The following is a 25,388-nucleotide window of genomic DNA, read 5'->3' on the forward strand; positions in this document are numbered from 1 at the left end:
ACATTTATGCACCAACAAAAGTTGCAATGCGGCACTAAATGAGTGAATTTAACCCAATAAATCCATGTGTGTCCCATAGCAAAATAAGATGTAGAAAACTACGCTTTCCTTCCTCTCCAGCACTGCAGGGCATCTGCTGCACCTGCTTTTCGGCTCCTGAAAATTTTGACACAAGAGTGCAACAATTAACAGTCGCCACGCCTCGCAAATATTTGATGTCACATTCTTTAACACATCCCCTTATAGCCATATGCTTGAGAATAAATGAGTTCCTGCTGCCCCGCCTCTGCGTCTCATCCCACTTCCATCCCAACAGCTAAATCAAATATTCATGTCAGAGGGGGAGGGAAGTGCGTAACACTTTGTTGTTATCTGAGAAACCAGTCGTGCAATTAATTGTTGTTGTAGAATGAAAAACTTGCAAAATGATGAAGCTAATTGGCATCGTACATTCATATTTTTTCCCCCTGTCACAACACGGAGCAAAGCTGCTAACGCTTTGAAAGATATTAGACTCTCCAAACAGAAAGGAAAACAGTGTTTCTGAGAGTTTCAAGTGGCCTCTTGGTGGCACTTTACTTTTATGATTTGAATAACAGAACCTGCTGTGTGAGCCTTTCTCACATTAAGTCGTGGCTGTTATTCCAACAGTGGGTCTTTGATTGTGATGTGCATCATCATGGTTGCACCTGCGAGCTTGAAGAGCCCCTTTAGCCACCTGGAACAATCCAAAACACAGCAAACTGACTCAGAGAGGGAAGACTACACCTTCAGGGCTGTCGGAGACACCCTCAGCTGCTCAAAACCCCCCCAAAAAGAGTTGTAATTTTTGTCAGACCACTTCTACAGGACGGTGGAACACAGTCTGGGCTCTACTGGAAAGAGTTCAGCCTCAGGGCGCTGCATTTTTTTGTCATTTAATCATCCTGCAGGACAGCTTGTGTTATACAATATCTAATCCTTGAAGGCAAGCAGCCAGAATTCATGGAACCAAATGATCCTTTTTTGTGTGAAATCACAATTAAAACCGTTGTTCAAATGCTCCTTCTGCAGCAGGAGATAAAACTTTCTAAAAGGTCCGTCACCAGAGAAACTTAACACAGTTGGAAAAAGTCAGAGATGGGCCCTCAAAGGGTATAACAAGTGAGTGCAGATCAATATAACGAGTATGTGTTAAATTTCAAGATTGTTTGATGTCTGGACAAGTTCACAGGGAACAGGTTCAAGCATGATGCAGGGCTGAGTCACCTCATTTTTACATTTTTATAATGGGAGATGGTGCAAGCTGGATTAAATATCATCCACTCGGTGCGTGTCGTTTCCTTTGAAGCTGTGACAATCGATGAATATCCTTCAGAAAACAGCTGCCGGTGTTCGCCATAGCTGCAGATGAAAAGCAGTCGGGAAGATGCCAGAAGAAATTTACAAAACCTCATTTATTTATTTATTTTTTGGTAAAAGCGTAACGAAAATATCAAAATAATTCAACCTCACAGTTTTTTGTTTCTCCTGTCAATATACAATCATCTCAGTCAAACTTACATTCAATATATAAAAATATGAAAGCAACCTGTTGCTGGAAAATAGATAATATTGCAGAGTAAAAAAATCGGGGCTGGGAGTTGTTTTGGTCTTTGACAAGCTGGCAAACTGTTTCTACAGGCTGTGCAAAAGTTTTAACAGTCGGACTATGAGCCTCAGTTTGCACTTGTTCCCCTTTGTAGCGATGGCTTTGTATTCCACTGGTGATAGTCATGCCGCCGGTCATAAGGCACCCTTCGGTTTGGCTTGTTTGAAAGACGTGTGGGCTTGAATATCAGCCGCTATAAGAGACATTGGTACAAACTCTGAAGATAACATTGTGAAGGCCTTAAAAAAAAACCTTTGTAGACATGCAGAAAAGTGCATGAATAGCACAGGTAGGAGAGTACACACTTTGACAAAGCTCAACAATGATTGCAATCACAGGAACACTGATTGAAAACGGTTGCATGTGAGCACCGAGCTGCTTCTCATTTGAAACCAGGGAGGAGAAAAAAAGAAGTCTGCATATTTTTGAGCTCTCGCTGTGATTCCCTGACACTTCCCCTGGGCATGGAAAAAAAAAAGAATTAACAGAAGCTGGGGGTGGGAGTGGAGGATTCTCTGATGGCAGAAAGGTATCCCAGCTCAGTGTGCTACACAACAACCAGATTCCTCATGCTTGTGAAGAAGAGACATCCTAGAGAAGGTTTTGGAGCAGTTCTTGCATTGGTACTTTTTCACATCCGAATGGGTCTGTAGGTGAGCCCTGAGATTGGACCTGTCTGCAAACGCTCTGTTGCAGTGAGGGCAGGAAAACGGCTTCTCACCTGTTGGGTCAGACAGGAGAAAGGAGCTGGATTAGTGCACTGAGACGCCCCACTGAGAAGCATCCTCTTCTGAGTTGATGCTGAAGAAAAGTACTGGAAATCCCTGCTGCAAGTGCAACAGGGAATATTGCGCAGCCAAAATAAGTTCATCATGACTACAATCAAAGCAGCATTCGCACTCCAAAGCCCCACTCCCCCACTCACCCGTGTGCGTCCGGATGTGTCCTTGGAGCAGCCACGGTCTGGAGAAAGCCTTCCCGCATATTTTACAAACACAAGGCAACGTGTGAGTCCTGATGTGCATTTTGAGAGCTCCCAGGCTGACGTACTCCTTCTCGCAGTATTTACAGCTGAAGGATTTCCTCGTTTGGGCGTCGCAGTGCAGCTGTTTGTGCTTGAGCAGTCCAGAGTACGTGGAGTAGGATTTGCTGCACAAACTACATTGAAACTTCTCTGCCTCCACTCCGTGAGGGTCTGTCAGCTTGGGCAGCATCTGCTCGTCTTCATCGCTTCTCGGGCTCTCCGAGCCGCTGTGGTCTTTGGAGGAGGTGTCGGAGAGGGAGGACGGGTATCCAGAGATGGGGGAGAAGTCACTGGGGACGGGGGGCAGCGGCAGGCTACTGGTAGTCCACACTGTGACGGGGCTGTAGGCTGCCGGGCTCAGGATCTCCGGCTGGGGAATGACGGACAGGGGGAGGCCCTTGTAGAAGTGCGGCGTGATGAAGACTGGAAGATATGAAAAGTTATCAGAGGGAGGCTGTCATCACTGGAGTAATGTTGGTCTACATGATTTAAAACAACCTGTAAGTTCAGCGGAAAACGTAGGAAAAAAAACTTACCTGTTGGGCTTTCCAGTTCACTATAATTTGGCTTCTTTGCGGAGTTTATGTGTTTCTTGACTAGAAAAGAGCGTGGCATCTTGGGGGACAAAAAGTAAAACTTTTCTGCAAACTTTTTTTCCCCTTCCGTAATCAAAAGTCCCGCTTGAGTTCGCTGCGTAAAGAACAAACTCCTAAAGTTTTAAGTCCAGTGGTGCGTCATGGTGCGCCGCTGCGCTCTTGGAAACAGTGTAGCGGGTAGCTGTAAAGAGCTGTAAGTACTCCCTATCAGGTGCATGGGAGGAGCCAGTGCATTTGATTTACATAGGAGGCTCACACCGAATTAAAGTTCGGCTCCACAGATGTTCTGCTGCGCTACTGGAGCCCCCTACTGGGCAGGGCAGCTTCCATTCCTGTCAGTGAGACAGGTGCTTTCGGTGCAGTGATGCAAGCGCGCTTTGAAGTGAAATATGAAAGCGCAGATATTCTTTTTTAGATCAGTCCAAACGAGACAAACACATTCAGTTTGAGGTACCATGATGAAAAACAGAGCTGCTATTTAAAAGGCCATCTGTAATGCAATCATGGTTGGGCGCGTGCATGGTGTTACTCTGATTATTCTGGTCTATTGGAATTGCAAAACGCACCAGCCAAAATAAGCACACAAAAAAGTCGAGGATGATTTTCAATCTTATGTGGCAGCTATAACTTCACACCAATTGCACAGAGAAATGACTCCAATGTCCAACAACATGACCCAACTTGGTAGCTTCCAAATTGTCCTTCAGTGACTGGGGCAGAAGCTTCAGTGTACAGAAAGCCTCACGTTCCCTTCCAATGATTCAAAATGACATTCCTCCTTGAAGTGTAAATGCAAAGTCTTGTCCTTGTGAAGGTCAGCACCATTATCTAATTTATCCCTGCTTTTCCTGAAAGGGACAAGGAGAGGCAAACTTGGCAGTGTACGCCCCCTGGTGTTGGAGTTGATTCCTCCAAAGGAGGAGAGGTGCGGGGTGAACATCTTAACAAGACAAGAAGATGAGAACAAACAAAGGCAAAGTCTTAGGAGCAGCAATGGCCAAAAAAGCAGCCCCCTGGAGCACTTTGATTGGCTGGGTCAGCAGATATGAAAAGCTCCTTATGTCTGGGGCAGGCCTTAAGTTAATTGTGCACTGCTTATCTTATCAAGGAAACATAATTGCAGATCTTCTGTGTGCCAGCCGGATTATAAAAGGAAGGGAAGGTTATCAGTGAATAATAACTCCTGGCTGCTGTCGCAGATTCAGCGCTCTGTTTGGGCGAGGTAGAGAGGTGTTCGCTGGTGATCCAGCAGAAAGCATTTTGTGCACTCTTAAGGAAAATGCTTGGAAATCAATACCAGCCAAACCACATCTAAGACAAGCAGAGCATGCATGGTCAGGTGAAAAGTGCCTTCTTGCAGTTTTTATGCATCAGCACGGTTTCCTGCATCTGTGAAGATGCAGTTCCTCTGACAGGAGAAGGGAAATCATGCAGCAAAATCTTACTTCATTAAAAAAAGAAATGTGGGGCAAAAAATCTTTTCTGAGGATTTCGAGGATTTTTCTGCATCAGCTTATGCACAACTAGAACCAAAATAAAACAAAAAGTTTGTTTTTTTACAAACACTGATGTAAAAAAACGACAGATTTTTACACTTTAATGGATTTATAAACTCTAAAAATAAATGTTCATGTAATTTGAAGGTTCAAAATCTACTTTTTGGATTGCTTTTTTTGTTTCTAAACACTTTTTTAACCCCCCCCCCCTTTTTTAAAATAATTGTATCTGTCCTAACTCTGCGTTTTTATCTGTTTTACCTCATTGCTGATCTAATAAATGAGTCATGACACTATTTGGGAGGATAGATAACAGCATCCACTAAAGAGACAGTCATTCACGTTTGAGTTAAATAGAGGTGTAAGTTCAAATAAAGTCCAGTGAAAAAGCTGCAGCTAACACCCCGCCTCAGGGATACATATAAGTGTGGCAACATAGGTGTGAATTACCTTTCATTTGCCGGCGGATAACAGTTAAGCCCTCATGAAGGACAAAAAAAGGGGGGGGGGGGGGGCTCCCAGTGGAGGTGTTGCATGGCGAGGCGTGAGGTCAGTCTGCACATCAGTTTTTTATCTTTAAACCCTGCTGCCCTTGGTCCAGTTGGCTAAATAGGACCAAGCAATCCACTCCTACAGACTTTAACTACTAGAGCTTAACAAATGTCTGACAACAATGCACTCCCCCCCATTTCTGAGTAGCTATATGATGACAGGAGACTCGCTGGCGGTGAGGCAGCAGGATCCTTCAGTCGCCATGATGACAGCATAGAAAATGAGACGCACCTGGTCAGAGGGCGCAGCTGCTCTAGAGGCTTCAGCAAAGGATAGAAAAATACTAGAGTGACTGCCTGAATGCCTGTGAAGTGTCAGACCCAATGACTGCATATTCACCATTTATTCGTGGGGGGGGGGTCACAATTTTGTGCAGAAATTCTAGCCTGAAGTGTCCCAGCTGGAAAGTGAATTTCCAGCTGGGAAATCAACATCAACGGAAAAAATAAACTTGGATGTCTCTCACATCTTAAGATGTTTTTTTTCCCCTGATATTTCTGATTTCCATGCAGTCATTGGGTCTGACATCTTTCATTTTTGTCTGCAGACATGTTGCTATGTTTGTTAAACACGACCAGAAATGCTGCCGTGAATTTGCAGAACCTAAAAACAGTAAAACTTTTTTTAGCATGAGCATTTTCATTTCCAAGAACTTACCAGCAGCGATGCAGAATGGAAGAAAATATGTGGAAAATGTGCTAGATTTCTCTTTTATACCAGTGTGTAAGGATTGGTGCCTCTTTAGTTCAAGTTTTTATCTTCAGTCGTGTTTTGTGTTGTTTAAATGAGTGCACACCAGCTTCAAGTGTCCAATTCTGCCCTTCAGCTTAATTTAAAGAACTTCTCCAGTGACAATTCCCATGATTTCGTGGCATTTTGCTGATAATGGAGGACACATGTTAAAGAAATTGACTTTGAAATTGCATTTCTGAGTTTGTTTCTTGAAATCATTGTGAATCAGGAGGATATGAAAAAATGTCATTGCACTAAGCTCATAGCTGTGACATATGTGCTACAATCAAGGGGCCACCAGCTCCCTGCTCCGCTCCATTCTCATGCATCCACTTGTGCATGACCAGATCCATGTACGTCTTCGTTTTCCTTGTCTGAGCTGGCAACGGGCTCCATGCTGTACGACTGGATAGCTTGAATATCCCCCGCCATTTTTCTTGCACCAGCAATATCATGTTGGGGTGTTATTCAGATGGACGGGGCGGGCTTATTCTGCGTCAACAGTGCCGCTCTACAGTGTACTAGAAAATGACACAGGTTTTTAGTATGATATTTATGTCTTGATTTAGATCATCTTTTGCCTTTTTTGATCATTTTGTTGATCTGGGTAATCTGCACTGAGATGCTTTTTGGGATCTCCTCAAAGCTTTCATTTATGACAGTCATAAATCAGATGGTAGATCAGGGTGTCCACATTTTTTGCAAAGAGGGCCAGATTTGGTGAGGTGAAAATGTTTGAGGTCCAACCATTCAGCTGCATCATTCTTTGAACCCTTATCATGGCATTAAATGCAAATCAACTAATTTTATTTCAATTACAACATTTTCAAGAAATTTTTGTCTAAATTAGTGTTGATCTGTCTACATTCACGGTTAGCTTGTTGCAGATAACAGGTCGTGTCTGGTAGACCCTCTTAAAGCTGTCATTAGCTGTCACGCACTTCGGTGTGTGAAATTTGTTCTCTGCATTTGACCCATCGCCTGGGGGAGCCGTGAGCTGCAGACACAGCCGTGCTCTGGAACCATTTGGTGGTTTAACTCCCAAATCCAATACCTTCATGCCGAGTGTCAAGCAGGGAGGCACTGGGTCCCATTTTTAGAATCTTTGGCTCATGACCTTTCAGTCACAGGGTGGACTCTCCACCATAAGGCCACTATACTTGATCTTGAAAGCTGTGTCCTTGAAAACAACATTTTGGCACATATTATTGATTTAATGAAAAGAGCCTGTGGGCTGGTGGAAATGTGAACATGGGCTGTATTAGCCGGACTTTGGACATCTCTTAATTAGACAGTCTCAGAACAAAAAAAAATCTTTTTGTAGATTTTAATGTTGGAGTGAGTCCAGCCACCTGAATGAGTCACATTCTTATAAAATAATTTATGTGATCCTCTCTTCCTCCTGAATATTCATTCTTTGACATGAAACCAAAACCACAGTTTGATTTTTAATGTTTTTTTTTCTGAAGCTCAATAGACGATGTTCTCCTGACACCTTGTCCTTAAAGAAATTTTACCTCATCTCATGCTAAATGTCTCCAAATACGTCAAGTTACAGATGACCAGTATGTCCTTACTTTTCTCTAATGTCCTTAACCTCAAGGTCTAAACCTCAGATTGGTTCTTGGAAAAGCTTTATGGCGGACGGGAGTCAACGCAGACGTGATTGGTGGAAGGAAGAAAAAAATCTTTAGGACGTGTTGTGGTTTTTATTTTTTCAATGCAAAGCGGGGAGTCATGTCATCTTAATGGCACCAGAGTTGCGCGGCAGCCTCGTGTAAACGCAGACGGGCAGCGCGCGCGGAACGAGCTCCAGTCCTGTTGGCAGCGCGATGATGCGCGGCAGAGGCGGACCGGTGGCTGACGAGCTGGACCCGCTGCCGGGGATGTCGACGGAGAGGAGCCCCTGAATCCGGGCAAACATAATGGACAAACGTGCCGCTCCGTCCATCCATCCGCCGCCCCTCGTTCCCTCATCGCCTCTGCGTAGTGGACGTGGATGCCGTGTGGGCGATGCTGCCACAAGGGATGCTTTGTGTGTGACTGCGCCGCGATGTTTCGCAGCCGTCGCATAAATTAGAACAAGAAAAGCCGATCGGAAGGCAACAAATCTAAGGAAACATCACCACCTGTTACCAGAAAGGTAAGCCCCACCGACCCCTTTTTGCCTCGGTAGTTTAGCAAAAAACAACAACAACAAAAAAACAACAACCTTACAATAACCCCCTGAATTCACTTGGGCTTTACTTTTTGGATGTTATTTGCAGCCAGTTTCCTCCATGATCTGATGAGTGATGGAGCTTCGTTTTTGTGTGATGCAGTGCGCTGATCAGTTAACTTGAAGTAGGTCTCATGGTGAGGCTGCTTAAACTCCTCAGTTCGTGCAGGAACCTTTGCCTCATTGCCGGAGCACGACAGGCATGCAGGCAGCAGCCCATCTCTTCAGCCCAGTGCAGAGGCTGGCCCACAGAGCCATGCAGCTGCCTCATACTCTCTCCACACTGGATGCCAATCATGAACAACATCCCTTCTTGGGAGAGGGGGGGGGGGGGGGGTGCCATTTTATAGCTATTCACAAATCCCTCATCAGAGGTCTTGCTTCTCCGTCCGACTTCGCAGCATGGAAGAAGCCCTGAGCATCCATCTATGTGAGGTGCTTTTCAGCTGGCCTTGCACACAAAAAAGAAAAACCTCTTGAATCCTCACTGTGTTTCTGACAATTTATGGTGTCTTTCTTAAGTGCAAGCTGATAGTCAATCAGTGCAGTTAGGTTTGGGCTGTCGGTGCCCCCGCAGGCACACACTGAGCTGAAATGAGCTGGTCGGGTCGCAATACGTTTGATGTACTTGACAGTCCGGCTTTCCACACAGGGGAAAGACATGTCGTTGACAATTTTATGTCCTTGCAGCAGCTTCCCCTCCCCCTGTTCTCTGCTTATCCCTTAAATCACGGTGGAGTTTGGGCCAACTGGCAGGGCCGCACTAACTGGAGATGAAAATAAGGATGAAGGAAAAAGTGATATGCAGTCACAGTCACATCTGGGTAATACCTTCGTCTAAAAGGAGGCGGATTCTGAGCACACCTGAGCGGCACAATCTTTCAGGAGATCTGGACACATCTGTGCTCCAAGTTCTCCTCAACTCCCCATCAGTTCTCCACTTTCAGAATCTCTGGATCCTTTTGAACATTTGGACTAGTTAAATCTTTTGGAAGGGAGATGATCAGTCTTAAGGCCTTACCAGAAGCAGTGAATACACACATTGACATCAATTATGTATGTTAACACATTCACCCTAGTGTTAGAGTCCCACAGCCATACCCGGTCGGTTGATACGTAATAGATCTGCTCTGAATATTCACGGGTTGCTCTTTTTGTGGTGTCAGTGAGGCAGAAGTGCATCTCGTTATGCCATGTGCCTTTACTCAGTGACCTATTTTGATGACAAAAAGTGTTCTGCATACAATGCATGAGGAAAAAAAACTTAGCAGGGACAAAATCCGATTATTTAGAGGTTAATTAGTTGAAGAAATGTCTGTTTAGTTTTTTTCCTTTAGTGATTTTTCCACATAAAGGGTGCACAAAGGTGGTGGGGATGTGCAGCTGGAAGGCTGGACATCTTCATCACCAGAAATCAGAAAAATGTGTCCCACCTGATGTTTCTGTGGGGCTTTAAAAGAAATTGTTTGGTCAGCCATTCGTTCATTCTGCTCCAGATGTTCAACTCACAGAGCATATGCTTTTATTGCAGAGGGATGCGTGAGCCGGTCAAATAAAACAAACTTGAGATGTTTTTTGTTTTTTTTCTGTTAGAATAGAGGTGGTAAGGGAAAATTTATTAGCGGTTTGTGCTACAAAGTCACTGTCATGCAACGAGAAAAACCATTAGTCTGTCTTAACGGAGACGGATGAGTAAACGAAACGAATGCACGCCGAACTCCTAATGGGAGAGAAGACAGGAGACACAAACCTCATTCATATGCATCCCATATACCCGCCTATCTGATTTAGAGGTTCAGGACTGCAACACTTGCTTAAAGCTGCATGTTGGTGGGTGAGGAGAAAACCAATAAGGGGTTAGATCAACCACCATGATTAATAATTGCTCAACATAGAAGTGACAATTCTTCCAACCGAGTATTTTCTGCGGTGAAATATCACTGCTTGCTTTTATGCGCTGCAACTTGTAAGTAGCCCACGCCGGACAATTTTAGGTCACATATGATTAATGTGAATGCTCCTCTTGTTCGTTAAGCACTGCAGCTCTGACGGCACGCTACGGTCGCAGCTCAGCCTCGAAGGTTCACAATGTAATCTGTGTTTTTGTTTCCATTTAATATTTGAAGCCCATTCAACCACAGAGGTGCCTAAAAACAGCCCTTGGCTGCTTTAAATGTACTTTACGGTTTGTCATGTTCAGAAAGTGCACATTTTTGCTGCATTATTCCTTCTGTAAATTACCTAAATAAAGCATTTACTTGCGTAGTTCTGAATCAACTTGTCAGTTGGTACTAAAAAAGGAGCTAAAGTGGTGGGTATGGGCTCTCTGTGGGCAAAAAATGGTCAGAGCTGCACATGAGAAATATCAAGAATGGTTATCCTGTAGGAAAATGTTCATGAACAATTTTTTTCTACAGGCATGACGCGGGCGGCAGGTCGTAGTAAACACTTGTACATCATGTAGAGGAAAGGATGAAGTAGGAGACGTGATGTCTTATGGATTTTTCTAAAATGTTTTCTCCCTTGAATCCTGCGCACTGTGCAAGGAGCTTGTTAGCGCTTTTCACGTGATAAGTGCACGCTCCCTGCATGCCCGTTGCATGCTCCTAGCGTGCATCCTTACTATTAGAAATGAAAAAAATTAGACAATCGACCTGCACACCCCTTGCGTGAGGTCTTCACACGGACTAGAGTGTAGCATAAACCGCATGACAGCATCACCAATACGTCATAAGTGCGTCTAACTTACATTATTATCCAAATACTTCCCAATACACTCACCACATGCAGGCAATGGTGCGTTCCATTTTCGTGACACCCCTTTATGTGCCACACATCTGTGCTCCCCTAAAGATGCGGCGCTCCTCTTGACCCGTCACGGGCCCGGACAACCCCAACACCCGTAGCACTTGTACGGGTCAACTCCCCTCATATATTTTCTTAAATATATATATATATATATATATATATATATATATATATATATATATATATATATATATATATATATATATATATATATATATATATATATATATATATATATATATATATATATATATATATATGAAATATATTCCTGTTTATTTCCTCTGTTCCTTATTAAAATTGTGAATAATTTAAACTTAATAAACAGCCTGCAGTCATAATAAATTAAGAAACACTAATGAGACAAAATGAACAGTTATGTTTAATAGGTTTAAAATCTTGGCAATTAAAGAAAAACAACAAATCTCATCGCAACAATAGCAAGTAAGACACAGAAAGTCAACACTCCTGTCTTTCCAAATCCTTTCTCAGTCTTTGCTGAGCTGAGGTTTACAGATTTTGAAAACAAGACGTTTGTGAGTAAACATTAATTACCAATGTATTTATTTGCCTCTTGTATTAATATTACAATTTTCAACAAATTGGGTTGTTTTGTGTTTGCAACCTTCCTGCACTTCTTCTAAATCCTCATTATTTGCTGTTTTGCCAATAATTATTCTTAGATGATCAACCGCAAATCCCAGGTATACAACCTGTTTGCATGTGTAAACAACTTTGCATTGCTCATGGGGGTATTCCAGAAAGCATGTTTAAACTACCCTGACTTTAACCCTGAACTCTGGCTGAAATCCGCCTGAACTTCCTTACTCTGGGTATGTCGGCTCCAAAACACTGGATATGAGTTGGCGTAATTACGCTCGACTTGGTAATCCTGGGTTAATGCGATCCATTTATGCACGGCAAGTACATAAAGACATTCTCAATGGATCGCAGATTTCCGGAGTCATTAGCAACATGAATCACAGATATGTATTAACAAGGCTCTGACATTAACTTCAGTGCTTGTAATAGAATGATGAACTAGGGATGCTAAAAGACCACATCTTCGTCTCCCTCCCTCTCACTCATGGTGCAGAAAGAATTAAACATAACAGGACAAAATAACTAGACAAAACACAGTAAAACAGCTAAAAAAACAAAACATATTTGGTCAAAATCTCACACTTAAATCCAAATCGGTCCAGACAGGCAAAGGGAATGGTATCCCACAATCCCTTGCGTTGCCAATCTAACAGCGGCACCAAAGTTACACCTACTTAATTGAATTAATTTGAATGAAAGTAAAATAAATGTCTGATACTACGTGTTATTTTTAAGTTGACTGAATTAAAAATATTTATCTTAACTGAAGCAAATAATTAACTTAGATCAAAGTAAAAAAATTATCTTTCCAACATCCATATGTGGTCTTATCATCCTCTCATGGTGGAAAACTTATTATCTGAGCTTCTTCATCCACTAAATCATCTTCAAATGGACACGCCATGCTGCTTCACCTCTCTGTAAACAAACCAACCTTCAACTAAACCTGCTCCAGACCAGGTTATGTTCAGAGCATTAGTTGCTATGGCAACCTGACATGCCCTGAAACATACCTCAGTTTTTAGAACCGAAAGCCGAGGTTATCCACTTCCTTAGCCTCAAACTTACCGTGGTAATTCTCACAACCTGCTTTTTGGAATACCCCCCTGAGGTACAGATGATGAACAAACAAGCAAACAATTGTCTTGACCTGTTATAAAGGCAGCAGCAATAAGGGTGTGTCAAGGAGCAGAAAAGACAATTAACTCAATAGAAACCTCAAGGTGCTGAAGTCAATACCAGCAAAATGAATAATTCCTGGAAACATTAAATATTTTGACCAAAGATCTGTAAATGATGGAAGGTTACCAGCAGACGGGTGACAGAATGAAAGCTCTGTGAGCTAAAAGGAAACATTCAGATGCTAAATGGTGGAAATATGTTTTTGCTTCATTTAATGAAAGTCCTTTTAGATCCTTCAGTTCCATAGATATTTTAAGTAAATGTTCCCATCTGTTAGTGGTTATTTTTTTTAATCCATCACATTAAGGGTTTGATTCATGCGGTCAAACACTCGTCCTGCTTCCTGTGCGGCCAGTTTTTTATGAACTCTGAAAAAGGGCAAATCTTTTTAAAAGAGTTTGTAATTTTTCACGTCACGTTTAGCAGACAGAAAAGGTTGTAAAGGTTGTTTCTGTAAAGTTGTGTCATTGCTTTTTAACAAACTGCTGTGAGTCTGTGAACGTCATGTTAGCTGGGTGAGCACTGTCGTCTCCCTGAGTGCAGCTTTTATTGTGAAGATTTATTTCCTCTGTGTTTGTGTGTGTGTGTGTTCTTCTTTTGGTTTCTTGTTGTTTTAAGTGGTTTCAGGGTTGGTGGTTTGAAGATGACCTAATTAGAGATCAGAGGCAGGTTGACAGAAAATATAATTATTTCTATTATACTCTATTTATAATTATTGAATCATCACAAATTTATAAGTGGACTTGAACATGAAAAACCAAACATGTTTGTATTCATTGGACCAATTAACCAACTCTATTACAGCTATGGTGATTACGTAACCCTGGGGTGAACAAAAAAGTAGAAAGAAAACAGGAAAAAAGCAAAATTAAATCAGGAAAACAAAGCAAACAAGGTAAATAATGACCTTTACATTAGCCCCCCCTTAAGCGACAGCTCCCAGATGCCCCTAACAGACAAATAGTCTGAGAGAAGGACGGATTTTAATTTGCCTAAATGTTTTTTCCATAAGTTTTCAAATCGGGACATGTCCAGGGTGTATTGAATTACAGAGGCTCCTTTATAGGAAAGCACATATTGAGCGGTAGGTGTTATTTGTAAAAGGAGAGGAATGACAGTAAAGATTTATTTGTATCACAGAAAAATGTACATGAAAGACGTTCACAGTCTTTTGCAGTTCGGCTCTGGGCTGACGACGTCTTGCACACTTAGGATGAACTTGAACCATAGATGTACAAACTCCACAGTCTGGACCAAGCGGCCAAAGAGGAAAACACAACATTTATTATAAAAACGAAAGTTTAATTTTTCTCCAAAAAATGTATATATTTATAAACTGGGCCCTTAAAAGAGGTCAACAGAAACAATTAACTGAGGCAACAAACTTAACTTTAACTTAACCAACTGAACAGAGTAAGTCACAGAATCCCAAAGACACAACAGGGGAACATATATTAGTGGTTGATCAGACCACCTGAGAAACATGGGGGGGGGGGGGGGGGGGGGCAAAGACAACATACAAGACTAAACAACAAAACTTGGTCTTTTAGTGGAAAAGAAGAATCATCAAAAGTGGAACAAAATTAGAACAAAATGAATGATAAACAGAAGCATGCAAATAAAACAATTAAATAAGTCCATGGTTTCTCCCCCTTGGAGGCGTCTGTGGATGGCGCCGCCCAATTGCCTGACTGGAGCATTTAAAGGCTGTGTTACTTGACTTCCTCTTTTGGCCTCACAGCACAGCTCCAGGAGCCGGTAACGACCAGTAACACCCTCAGAACTGGCAACTCAAAAACAGGTGACATTAATCAAACAAACCAAAGTGAGTGAACTAAACAAATGCACATGTATGTGCTACAAATAAATACTGAAAACAAAGACTAAATGCATGTTTTAACTCAGAAAAGTGTGCATTTATTTAAGAATAAAGGACCTGAAATAACAAAGTTATTAAAATGAAGTGTGCGGTGGTGGGGGTGGCAGGGTATCCCATTACAGGGGCTTTTAGGTATATTTTCTGCAGAAAAGCTTAATTCAGCAGGAATTTTCCAGTTTTGAAATTCAGTTCTGAAACTTTAAACATTTGTTCAAATGTACATTTGTGGAAGAAGCTAATGAGGGCTACTGGACCATCTTTTCATCTAGTTTTCTTGGTGACGTCGGCAGTTGTCCTGGTGTTTCTGTTGTGTGTGTGTGTGGCACACAGTGGTTTATGTTATGTGACATTAAATACTATCAAAAAGTTTGAAATTGTACTACATTAATCTGAAGTGAGAGTTAGATATTAATTACACGTAGCCACTAATCTTCGGCTACTTAAAAATATATCAAACGGACGTAATATTTGGCACCAACAACCATGTCAGCATCCCGTTCCGATGTTCGGTTTGACCTGCAGCAGATTGTCTTGACCGTGTCTACATTAATTGAGTTGCTGCCATGTGATTGGCTGATTAGAAGTTTGCTTTAACGAGCAGTTGGACAGGTATGCCTGATAAAGCGGTCGGTGAGTGTGCACTTTCTAATAAAATATAGGGGTTTTGTTTGTTGAAATGTTGCACGTAACAGATAAAATGCGATATTTGTGGTATATATAAATGTGTATTTATTTATAGCCACAAACATATAAATAAACGAATTGACCTAAAAATGCAAACTTGAAAAAGTTCCAGTGTGTCTTTAAATTTCAGAACATTTATCAACTCTTGATGGTTTATGCTACTCAGAATTCGTCATGTTCCCTAAGAAAGTATTGCAATTCATATTACAAAGTTTGGATTTGGGATTATTTTTGCCTTAGCAGTTGAGCGAGTTTTGTATTTCTCTACTTTGTATTCAGTCAGTAAGCGCGTGTTCTTCTGCCGGGTAGCACCAATTGAATCGAGCCAGCCCTCAGCAAAATGCTGAGCTCTATAATCCTTTCATGTACTCAAAAACACAGTATGGTGCCATTTTCAGAACCCTCAGTCTTTCCCTGAGAGGAAACTTAGGCATCACTGCTTCAAAAAGCCCAAATGACTACATGTATATATTTGGAAGTGTTTTATGCCTACGTAGAACAATAAAATGAATTAATTCAGTGTGACGAAGGCTTTGTGTTTGTTTCATGTAAGGTGATGCAGCTCATTTGTTAAATCTATTGATTCACAGGTAATGGGTCTTAAATCTATTGATTCACAGGTTATGGGTCATTGTATTATTTATTTGACAAAAGTTTTAAAAAAAATCCCAATCGAGTTAGCTACCTCTCAGCATCAAAAACAGCACAGAATTCAATGTATCTTGTGTGTTAACTGTATTCTGTTCTGCCTTTTCTACATGCTGCCATACAACAAAATCTATAAATAATGAAATTCACTAATTTAAATGGGTTCCCACCTGATATGTTGTAGCTCTGTGCTGCAACAGATCACTGTTGGGAAAGTTTGAATCTCAGTCCTTAAATGTGTCCATCACTAATTCACTCCTCTGTCCATCATTCTTGCGCCTCCAGCATAGAAAGCACTGCTGGCTGTACCCAGGGCATCAGGTATTGACTCTCCAGATAATAGAAGGCTTATTTTTCTGACAAATGCCACGAAAAATTGAAACTATGATGAGAAACCCTTTGCATCTCTGCTCGGCGATCGATTTCAAACGTAATCTGAGCGAGAAGAAAAAGGAGGTAGCACCTCCTGTGGCATACAAAGCAGTCCCTGTTGGTTACAAAATGTACTCTGTAAATACACCGGTGTTCACACCGCAGCCTCTTCGTATGAGCAACTGCAGGAGTAACACCAGGGAAGCTCATTTGTATGTCAGAGGGAAAATGATCACAGTTTTGAAAACAGGTCTTTAAATAAAAACAGAAAAGAGCTGAAGCGGTCTACCACCAGAGAGTTTCTATTGTAGCCGTTAAACATGTTTGCATACGGTTTTTTCCTTTAGGTAACTCCTGTCAAGCATTATCTGATACATAAATGCTCAATTTGAACATTTTTGAATTGCCAAACAGGAGATATAACCATAAAATCTCAAATATTATGTCATTTTTACCCTTTTCTTTAATATTTGGAATTATTTAAGGCTGTAACTAAAAGAGAAAAACTGTTTTTGTGATTTGTATGGATTCTACAGATTTTATTATGAATATTCTCAAAATATAAACATTTTGAGCTGTATCGATAAAACCAAATAATTAAAAACTGGATTTTGGCTGCTGCCTAATCCTCTCCTCTGCATCCTCCTCCCTCACACAAATCCCCTTTATGTCATTTTACTCTGCATCCATGGACCTCCTCTTTGGTCTTCCTCTTGGCCTCGTTCCTGGTAGCACCAGCTTTTTACCAACAACAACACTGTCCAAACCATCTTCATCTGCTTCCCTGCATTTATCTCCAAAACATCTGTCCTCTGATGGATTCATTCCTGATCCGTCCTCATTGCTCCCAAGGAGAACCTCAACATCTTCATCTCTGCCTCCTGTGTCTGCATCAGTCTCTAAACAAACATCATGGCTGCTCTCAGCAGTCTTCTACACCTTTTCTTTCATTCTTGCTGACAGTCTTTTGGCACAGACATCCACTCACTTTCCAAGTTCTTGTTAAACAGTCCGGTCAGAAACTCCACTGCTACTTCCTATATACGCTTCCATTCCTCCACAGGTATGTTGTCAGGACCAACTGCCTTTCCAGTCTTCATCCTCTTCAATGTCTTCCTCACTTGATCTGTGCTGCTTCCTGCTCCACAGCATCCACCACCACGTCTCCATATCTGCTTTCCTCATTCCTGATACAAGTACTGTATGCTCCTCCAAGTTTTTCTGATCACTCCAGATTTTGATCTCCCGAAACCTGTTTCAGCTTAACCCTACTTCATCTTCTGCTCTTCCCTTGCTTCTTGTCTTCCTCACCACCAGTCATCCTCACATCTGGTGACACTCTCCTTAGTCATGAGTTTGCAGTCACCGAGCTCTCAGATTACAACGTCTACACAAGATGCAATCAAATGCTTGCTCTTTCCTCCACTCCCATGACACCTTTTACTCCTCTCATTCCTGGAAAAATAAATGTTTTTCTTTTATGATATTATTTGACAGATCTATGATACAGCTTTGAAAAAGTAAATGTTGAAATGAATTCCAAAGAAAGAATGTTTTAAAATGTACACATTTTTATGTAAATAGCATTTTGAGGTTTTCTGTTGCAGGAAAAGCGCATTATAAAAAGAGTAATATTTGAATTTGAGCATGTAAAATACATATTTAAAGTTGAAATCAATATCAGATTTCCTCAAAGAACAGACTTTAAAAGGGAAGATTTTGTAAAGTACCTGCTGAGATACTTTCTGAAGGTAAAACAGATTTTGAATTAGGAACAGCAAGGAATATGAATAATTTTCTCATTTTTTGAAAAGTTAATAATAGACTCCAATGCAGGAGAAGATTTTTTTGCATTTCTCGAAAAAAACAAAACATTTCACATAAGGGTGCTCCGATTGATCGGTCGCCGATCATAATCGGCCGATTATAGCTTTGGGATGTTTGATCGGCCGTCTCTATAAAGGCCGATCCAGAAAAGCCGATCAGATGACGCAAAACTCGCGAGACGATTTTTTTACGCGCTGCTAAAAATGGCTTCACCGGTCTGGCAATTCTACGTGGTGTTCGAAAAAGATAATACATTAGCAATCTGCAACGTGTGTACCAAGCAAATCCCACGAGGCGGAAAGCACGCAAAACATTTTAACACCACCAACCTCATCAGACATTTGAAGGTTAGTCGCGTAAAGGAATATGAGCAGTTTTCAAAGTTAGCTAGCGCAAAGAGAGAGCGAGACAGTTCAGCAACTCAAGCGCCACTCACTCAGCTGTCAGTAACAGAGACATTTCAAAGAAAGCAACCCTACAGCAGGGACAGTAAGAAGCATAAAGAGATATCAGACAAAATAATGGAATTCATTTGCCTAGATCACCAGCCTCTGTCTGTTGTGGAAGACGAAGGGTTCCAGCGACTCATGTCCTATTTAGATTCACGTTACACTCTGCCAGGGCGTAAATATTTCAATAACCAATGTCTGACTGACTTAAAAAAATATTTTGGCTATAGCATTTTTTGTTGCAGTTTTAAAAGTAGCCTAAAGCTAAATTTAAAGACTCAGATGTTATGTCTTATCTTATTTTATTTATATATTCTCCAGGAAAGTTGTATTAGTCAAGTCCTAAGTTGTTCCTAATAACCAAACACATGCTGCTAAGTTAATTTGTTGGAAATGTTGCTTCCAAATAAATACACAGTTGTCAATTCATGATGCGTTGTCTTCTCTTAATTGTAATACTTAATGTGCATTGCTGTTAAATATTGTTTAAAAAATTATGCTACATGATAAATAGAAGGCTTCAAATAGACCCTGTAATCGGTGATCGGTATCGGTATCGGGTGATACAGCTTCCAGCAATCGGGGATCGGTGATCGGCCCCAAAAATCCTGATCGGAGCACCCCTAATTTCACATTATTGTGAAGAAACTAAAAGATTACCACTCTCTGTTTGTTTGTTTTTTGTAAAATGATTTCATGCTGAGAGTTAATGTCTTGAGGACAGAACAACATTTTTTGTGCTACTAAACAATGAAAAAATGCACCCACCTTAAAAATAGGGCTTATTTTTAAACCTATGAATTATTTATCATTTTTAATTTATTTTGTTGTGCTAATTTTGTATCTATTTCACTTTAATTTGTTGTATTTTAAGTACATTTGGGAAGCTCAAACCTGCTTCCATTAGTAATTAATCTGCTCTGGTTTGCGTTTCTCCTGATGGCGCTCTGAGTTAAACATGTGATCAGAAGCATGACAAATGAGCACAGTGAATCCACATATTATATCAGGAGGAAGACTGATTTGTTTTAGAGATAAAGGCTACATACAAGGGTGTGTGTATTTATAACATCAGAATGGGCTGGCAGCAACATTAGCAGACATGGCGGATTATGTGAAACGTTGTCATTTCAGTTCTGTTCCTGTCGAACAGCAACGTCCTGGGATAACATCATGTTTGAGTAACCTGGTGTGTGGAATCACCACTCTTTAAATTAAAGTGTCAGGCACCGTATGTTCCAGGTCACAGAAGACATTAACATAGAGTGCAGTGAGTGAAGCCGCTCCTGAAACTGCATTTGCTGGAGCACAAAGTTGCCCGTGGAGTCTCCTGCCAGAGCCAGCGGCCATTTATCATCCTGTTTGGTCCACAGCTGTCCGCTGAGTCGGGAGATGAAGATGTCATGTTGCAATCTCCACATCATCTCGTTTGTGGGTTTTTTTTGGTGTGTGTTTCTTTTGTACAAAAGACAAGACCATTATTTCCAAAGCGCTGCTTGGCAGATTGGTTGGATGGAAAACATCTTTTGGGCGTGACAGTTAAAAGAGTACTGCTGACTCCACTTAAATGACAGAAAAAGGTCTGGACTTTTTTTTATTATTGGAATGCTGCAGGAAAATGAAAAAAGAATGAAAGTACCGACATCTGACAAGACGCACAGAAGAGCACACCCTGAGACAAAGAACTCGGCCCCTAACTCATCTTTCAGCTGACCGCATGCGGGCATTCATTTTTTAAAGCTGCTCCACAAAGGATGTCAGGACAGCTCTTACATCCATTACACAGAGATGTTACAGAATATGAGAGTGCAGGAGGAGACAAAAGCTCCCAGTCACTTTGTTATGTTCAATAAAGCACCCAAATAAATCAATGGAACCCAAATATTTGTGCGTGCACTTTAGGTAGCAGAGTAGTAGAATTACAAAGGAGAGTTGCTTTACAGACCCACTCTGATGAAAAGGGTGTTTTTAACATGTTCTTGTTGCATTCTTCTTAAGATTTAGGACATATATAACAAAAATTAAGCATAAAATTGCATTTCTGAGTATTTCTTTACGTAAATCGTGAATCAGGAGCAGACAAAAAAAATGCCGTTGCAGAGGGATCAGCTATTTATTTTTTGTAAACCTTTTATGCGCAGAGTTTATTGACAAAAACATCGAATGTTGTGACAGATCTGCATCTCTGCTCACGTCATTGTATTTTAGTTATTTAGAAAGAAACAAGATTTAAAAAAAATAAAAATAAAAACCGAGTTTGTTTTAGGTTGCTTTCATTAGGTTCTCCTCTGAGGTCTAAAAGAAAGTAGAAGTTTATATCTGTGCTCTGAAGCTTTGGAACGCTTAGCTGCTAAATCTTAGACAAACCACATCAATATCCATTATGAAAACTCGACTAAGGACTCATTTTTATAGCCAAACATTTGGTCACACATGAGGTTTTGATCTGTCATTTTATACTTAATTACCTTCAAGTTTTGTCTATGTTTTTTATTTACTTATTTATTACATTAGTTTTTTTTTTTAATCTAGCCACAGGGGTTGCAAGCCAGTAACTTCTGTGCCGGTCCCAAGCCCGGATAAATAGAGAGGGTTGCGTCAGGAAGGGCATCCGGCGTAAAAATTGCCAAAATAACCATGCGAATCATCCACAACACTTTAGACATACCGGATCGGTCGAGGCCCGGGTTAACAACGACCGCCACCGATGCTGTTAACCTACAGGGTGTCGGTGGAAATTTGACTACTGTTGGTCGAAGAAAGAGGGGAGGCAGAAGGGTCCATGGCCAGAGAGAGAAGGGAAAAGGCAGGAACATAGGTTTGAGAATAGGGACTCTTAACGTTGGCACAATGACAGGGAAAGGCAGAGAGCTGGCAGACATGATGGAGAGAAGGAAGGTAGATGTACTGTGTGTGCAGGAGACAAGGTGGAAGGGCAGCAAGGCACGTAGTATTGGAGGAGGATACAAACTGTTCTGTCATGGTGTTGATAGGAAGAGAAACGGGGTAGGAGTGATTCTGAAGGGGGAGTTTGTAAACAGTGTTCTAGAGGTGAAAAGAGTCTCAGACAGGATGATGAGCTTAAAGTTAGAAATCGAAGGGGTGATGGTGAATGTAGTCAGTGGGTATGCGCCACAGGTTGGCTGTGAGTTAGAAGTGAAGGAGAGATTCTGGAGTGAGTTGGATGAGGTCATACAGAGTTTCCCCAGAGGAGAGAGAGTTGTTATTGGAGCAGACTTTAATGGGCATGTTGGTGAGGGCAATAGAGGTGATGAGGAGGTGATGGGCAGGTTTGGTGTGAAGGAAAGGAATCTGGAGGGACAGATGGTGGTGGACTTTGCGAAGAGGATGGAAATGGCTGTAGTCAACACTTACTTCCAGAAGAGAGAGGAACATAGAGTGACATACAGAAGTGGAGGTAGGAGTACTCAGGTGGACTACATCCTATGTAGACGAGGTCATTTGAGAGAGGTTAATGACTGCAAAGTGGTGGTAGGAGAGAGTGTAGCCAGACAGCACCGCATGGTGGTGTGTAAGATGACTCTGGAGGTCAGGAAGAAGAAGAGAGGGAAAACAGAAAAGAAGACCAAGTGGTGGAAGCTACAGAATGAAGAAACTTGTGAGGAATTTAGGCAGAAGTTGAGACAGGGTCTGGGTGGTCAGGATGAGCTTCCAGATGACTGGGAAACTACAGCAGAAATTATCAGGGAAACAGGTAGGAAGGTGCTAGGTGTGTCATCTGGAAAGAGGAAAGACGGTAAAGAGACTTGGTGGTGGAATGAGGAAGTACAGGAATGCGTCCAGAGGAAGAGGTTGGCTAAAAAGAAGTGGGATGTAGAAAGGACTGAGGAAGGTAGACAGGAGTACAAGGAAGCGCAGCGTAAAGTGAAGAGAGAGGTGGCAAAGGCCAAACAGAAGGCTTACGATGAGCTATATGACAGGTTAGACACAAAGGAAGGAGAGAAGGACTTGTACAGGCTAGCCAGACAGAGAGACAGAGATGGGAAGGACGTGCAACAGATAAGGGTGATTAAGGACAGAGATGGAAAGGTGCTAACAACCCAGGAGAGTGTACAGAAAAGATGGAAGGAGTATTTTGAGGAGCTGATGAACGTGGAAAATGACAGGGAAAGAAGGGAGGAAGATGTGGTTGTTGTGGAGCAGGAAGTAGCAGAGATTGGAAAGGATGAGGTTAGGAAGGCTCTGAAAAGGATGAAGAGCGGAAAGGCCGTTGGTCCTGATGACGTTCCTGTGGAGGTATGGAAGTGCTTAGGAGAGGCAGCAGTGGAATTTCTAACGAGGTTGTTCAATAGGATTTTAGAGAGTGAGAAGATGCCTGAGGAATGGAGGAGAAGCGTTCTGGTTCCGATCTTTAAGAACAAGGGTGACACGCAGAACTGCAGCAACTATAGAGGAATAAAGTTGATGAGCCACACAATGAAGCTGTGGGAAAGAGTAGTGGAAGCCAGGCTTAGGAAGAAGGTGGGGATTTGTGAGCAGCAGTATGGTTTCATGCCCCGTAAGAGCACCACTGATGCCATTTTTGCTTTGAGAATGTTGATGGAAAAGTACAGAGAAGGTCAGAAGGAGCTGCATTGTGTGTTCGTAGATTTAGAGAAGGCGTATGACAGGGTGCCGAGGGAGGAGCTGTGGTACTGTATGAGGTCGTCTGGAGTGGCAGAGAAGTATGTCAGAGTAGTTCAGGACATGTATGAGAGAAGTATGACGGTGGTGAGATGTGCTGTAGGTCAGACAGAGGAGTTCAAGGTGGAGGTGGGACTACACCAAGGATCAGCTTTGAGTCCTTTTTTGTTTGCTATGCTGATGGACAGGCTGACAGACGAGGTAAGACAGGAATCTCCCTGGACAATGATGTTTGCGGATGACATTGTAATTTGCAGTGAGAGTAGAGAGCAGGTGGAGGAACAGCTAGAGAGGTGGAGGTTTGCTCTGGAAAGAAGAGGCATGAAGGTCAGTCGTAGTAAGACAGAATACATGTGTCTGAACGAGAGGGATCAAGGTAGAAGCGTTAGGTTACAGGGGGCTGAGGTGAAGAAGGTGCAGGAGTTTAAGTACTTGGGGTCAACAGTTCAGTGTGATGGGGAGTGTGGAAAAGAGGTGAAGAGGCGAGTGCAGGCAGGTTGGAGCGGTTGGAGGAAAGTGTCAGGAGTGTTGTGTGACAGAAGAGTGCCAGCAAGACTCAAAGGAAAGGTGTACAAGACAGTGGTGAGACCAGCTCTGCTCTATGGGTTAGAGACGGTAGCAGTGAGACAGAGACAAGAGGCTGAGATGGAGGTAGCAGAGATGAAGATGTTGAGGTTCTCCTTAGGAGTGACCAGGTTAGACAGGATAAGGAACGAGTACATCAGAGGGACGGCTCATGTTGCCTGTGTTAGCGACAAAGTCAGAGAAGCCAGACTGAGATGGTTTGGACATGTTCAGAGGAGGGATAGTGGATATATTGGTAGAAGGATGTTGGAGATGGAGCTGCCTGGCAGGAGGGCAAGAGGACGGCCAAAGAGGAGATACATGGATGTCTTAACAGAGGACATGAAGTTGGCTAATGTTAGGGTAGAAGATGTCCATGATAGAGTGAGGTGGAAAAGGATGATTCGCTGTGGCGACCCCTGATGGGAAAAGCCGAAAGAGAAAGAAGATTACATTAGTTTTTAACAGTATTTTAATGATGTTTAGCGTTAATGTATAGCATATAGTTGTTTCCATTTTTAATTATCTACTTGTTTAAGTATTTATTCCATGTAAATTTGTCAACACTTCCCCCCTCCATGCTGTTTTTGCACATCTGACATGTTTATATCTGTCCATATCACTATAATTACACATGCAAATATGACATTTTTATATTTCACATTTTGCAGAGTAGCACACTTCCTTGGTACCCTCTGTACATATTGTACATACTGACATTTTTACATTATGTTTTTTGCACTGTGATGGTGACTGCTTTAATTTCATTATCCAAGTGGACAGTGACAATAAAGGCATGTCTTATCTAAGCTAATCTCCATATTGTGTTAAAGCGCTTTATAAATAAAGATGATGATAACCTAAAAAAAGAAACCCACCATAGAGCTTTCCAGAAGAAAGCATGGAGGCTCCCATCACTTTGCAGACAAACGCTACCTCCAAAAGCTGAAATCTGTCAGTGTTGCATCATCATCCAAAGACAGGGGATGCTCATTAAGGCCCGGCAACAGTCATGGGTATCAGTCTGGCACTGAATTAAAAAAAACTTTCTTAAGATCTTTTGAATAAATTGTCTAATTTATTATTAAAATAAATAGAATAGATATATTTTAAAATATATGTTGCACTATTGGAAGTGTATGAACAAATAAGATCTAAAGGTTTGCAAAAATAAGAATCAATGAATTTCTCAAAGAATTTTTTTAAGAAAATGTTCAAATACAGACTGTAAAACAGATGTTACTCAGGAACATGAGATATGACGAATTCTGACATTTTTAAAAGTGAGTTTGATTCCCCCACACAGGTGAAAATGTTCTATATTTATCCTAAAATAAAAATATTAAATTACTTTGAAAAATTCAAAGATTTGCACTGGATGTTTGTTTCAAGTAAAAAGGAAATTATGCTATAAATACATATCTTTAAATGAAAATAATTGAAAAATATATATATTTAAAATCAGTCTTTTAATTTATTG

General features: G+C 41.5%; 2 protein-coding genes across 3 annotated transcripts in view; one reads left to right on the forward strand and one right to left on the reverse strand.

Annotated features, from left to right (window-relative positions):
- Positions 1-1,417: 1,417 nt before the first annotated feature.
- On the reverse strand, positions 1,418-3,429 carry snai2 (snail family zinc finger 2). The gene is made up of 3 exons (XM_004079391.5): positions 3,191-3,429; positions 2,556-3,077; positions 1,418-2,351 (listed from the first exon to the last, which is right to left on the reverse strand). The coding sequence occupies exons 1-3, from the start codon at positions 3,267-3,269 to the stop codon at positions 2,170-2,172; spliced, it is 783 nt and encodes a 260-aa protein (XP_004079439.1). The 5' UTR covers positions 3,270-3,429; the 3' UTR covers positions 1,418-2,169.
- Positions 3,430-7,645: 4,216 nt separating this feature from the next.
- The window catches only part of sntg1 (syntrophin, gamma 1), a 61,247-nt gene continuing 43,504 nt past the window's right edge, over positions 7,646-25,388 (forward strand). For both annotated transcript variants that reach the window (XM_004079482.4, XM_078934087.1), the window contains exon 1: positions 7,646-8,173. The gene's annotated coding sequence lies outside the window, so the exon portion shown is untranslated. The remainder of the gene's footprint in view (positions 8,174-25,388) is intronic.

Source organism: Oryzias latipes, chromosome 17 (assembly GCF_053564925.1).
Source record: "Oryzias latipes strain Hd-rR chromosome 17, Olatipes_Hd-rR_3.1".
Taxonomy (NCBI): domain Eukaryota; kingdom Metazoa; phylum Chordata; class Actinopteri; order Beloniformes; family Adrianichthyidae; genus Oryzias; species Oryzias latipes.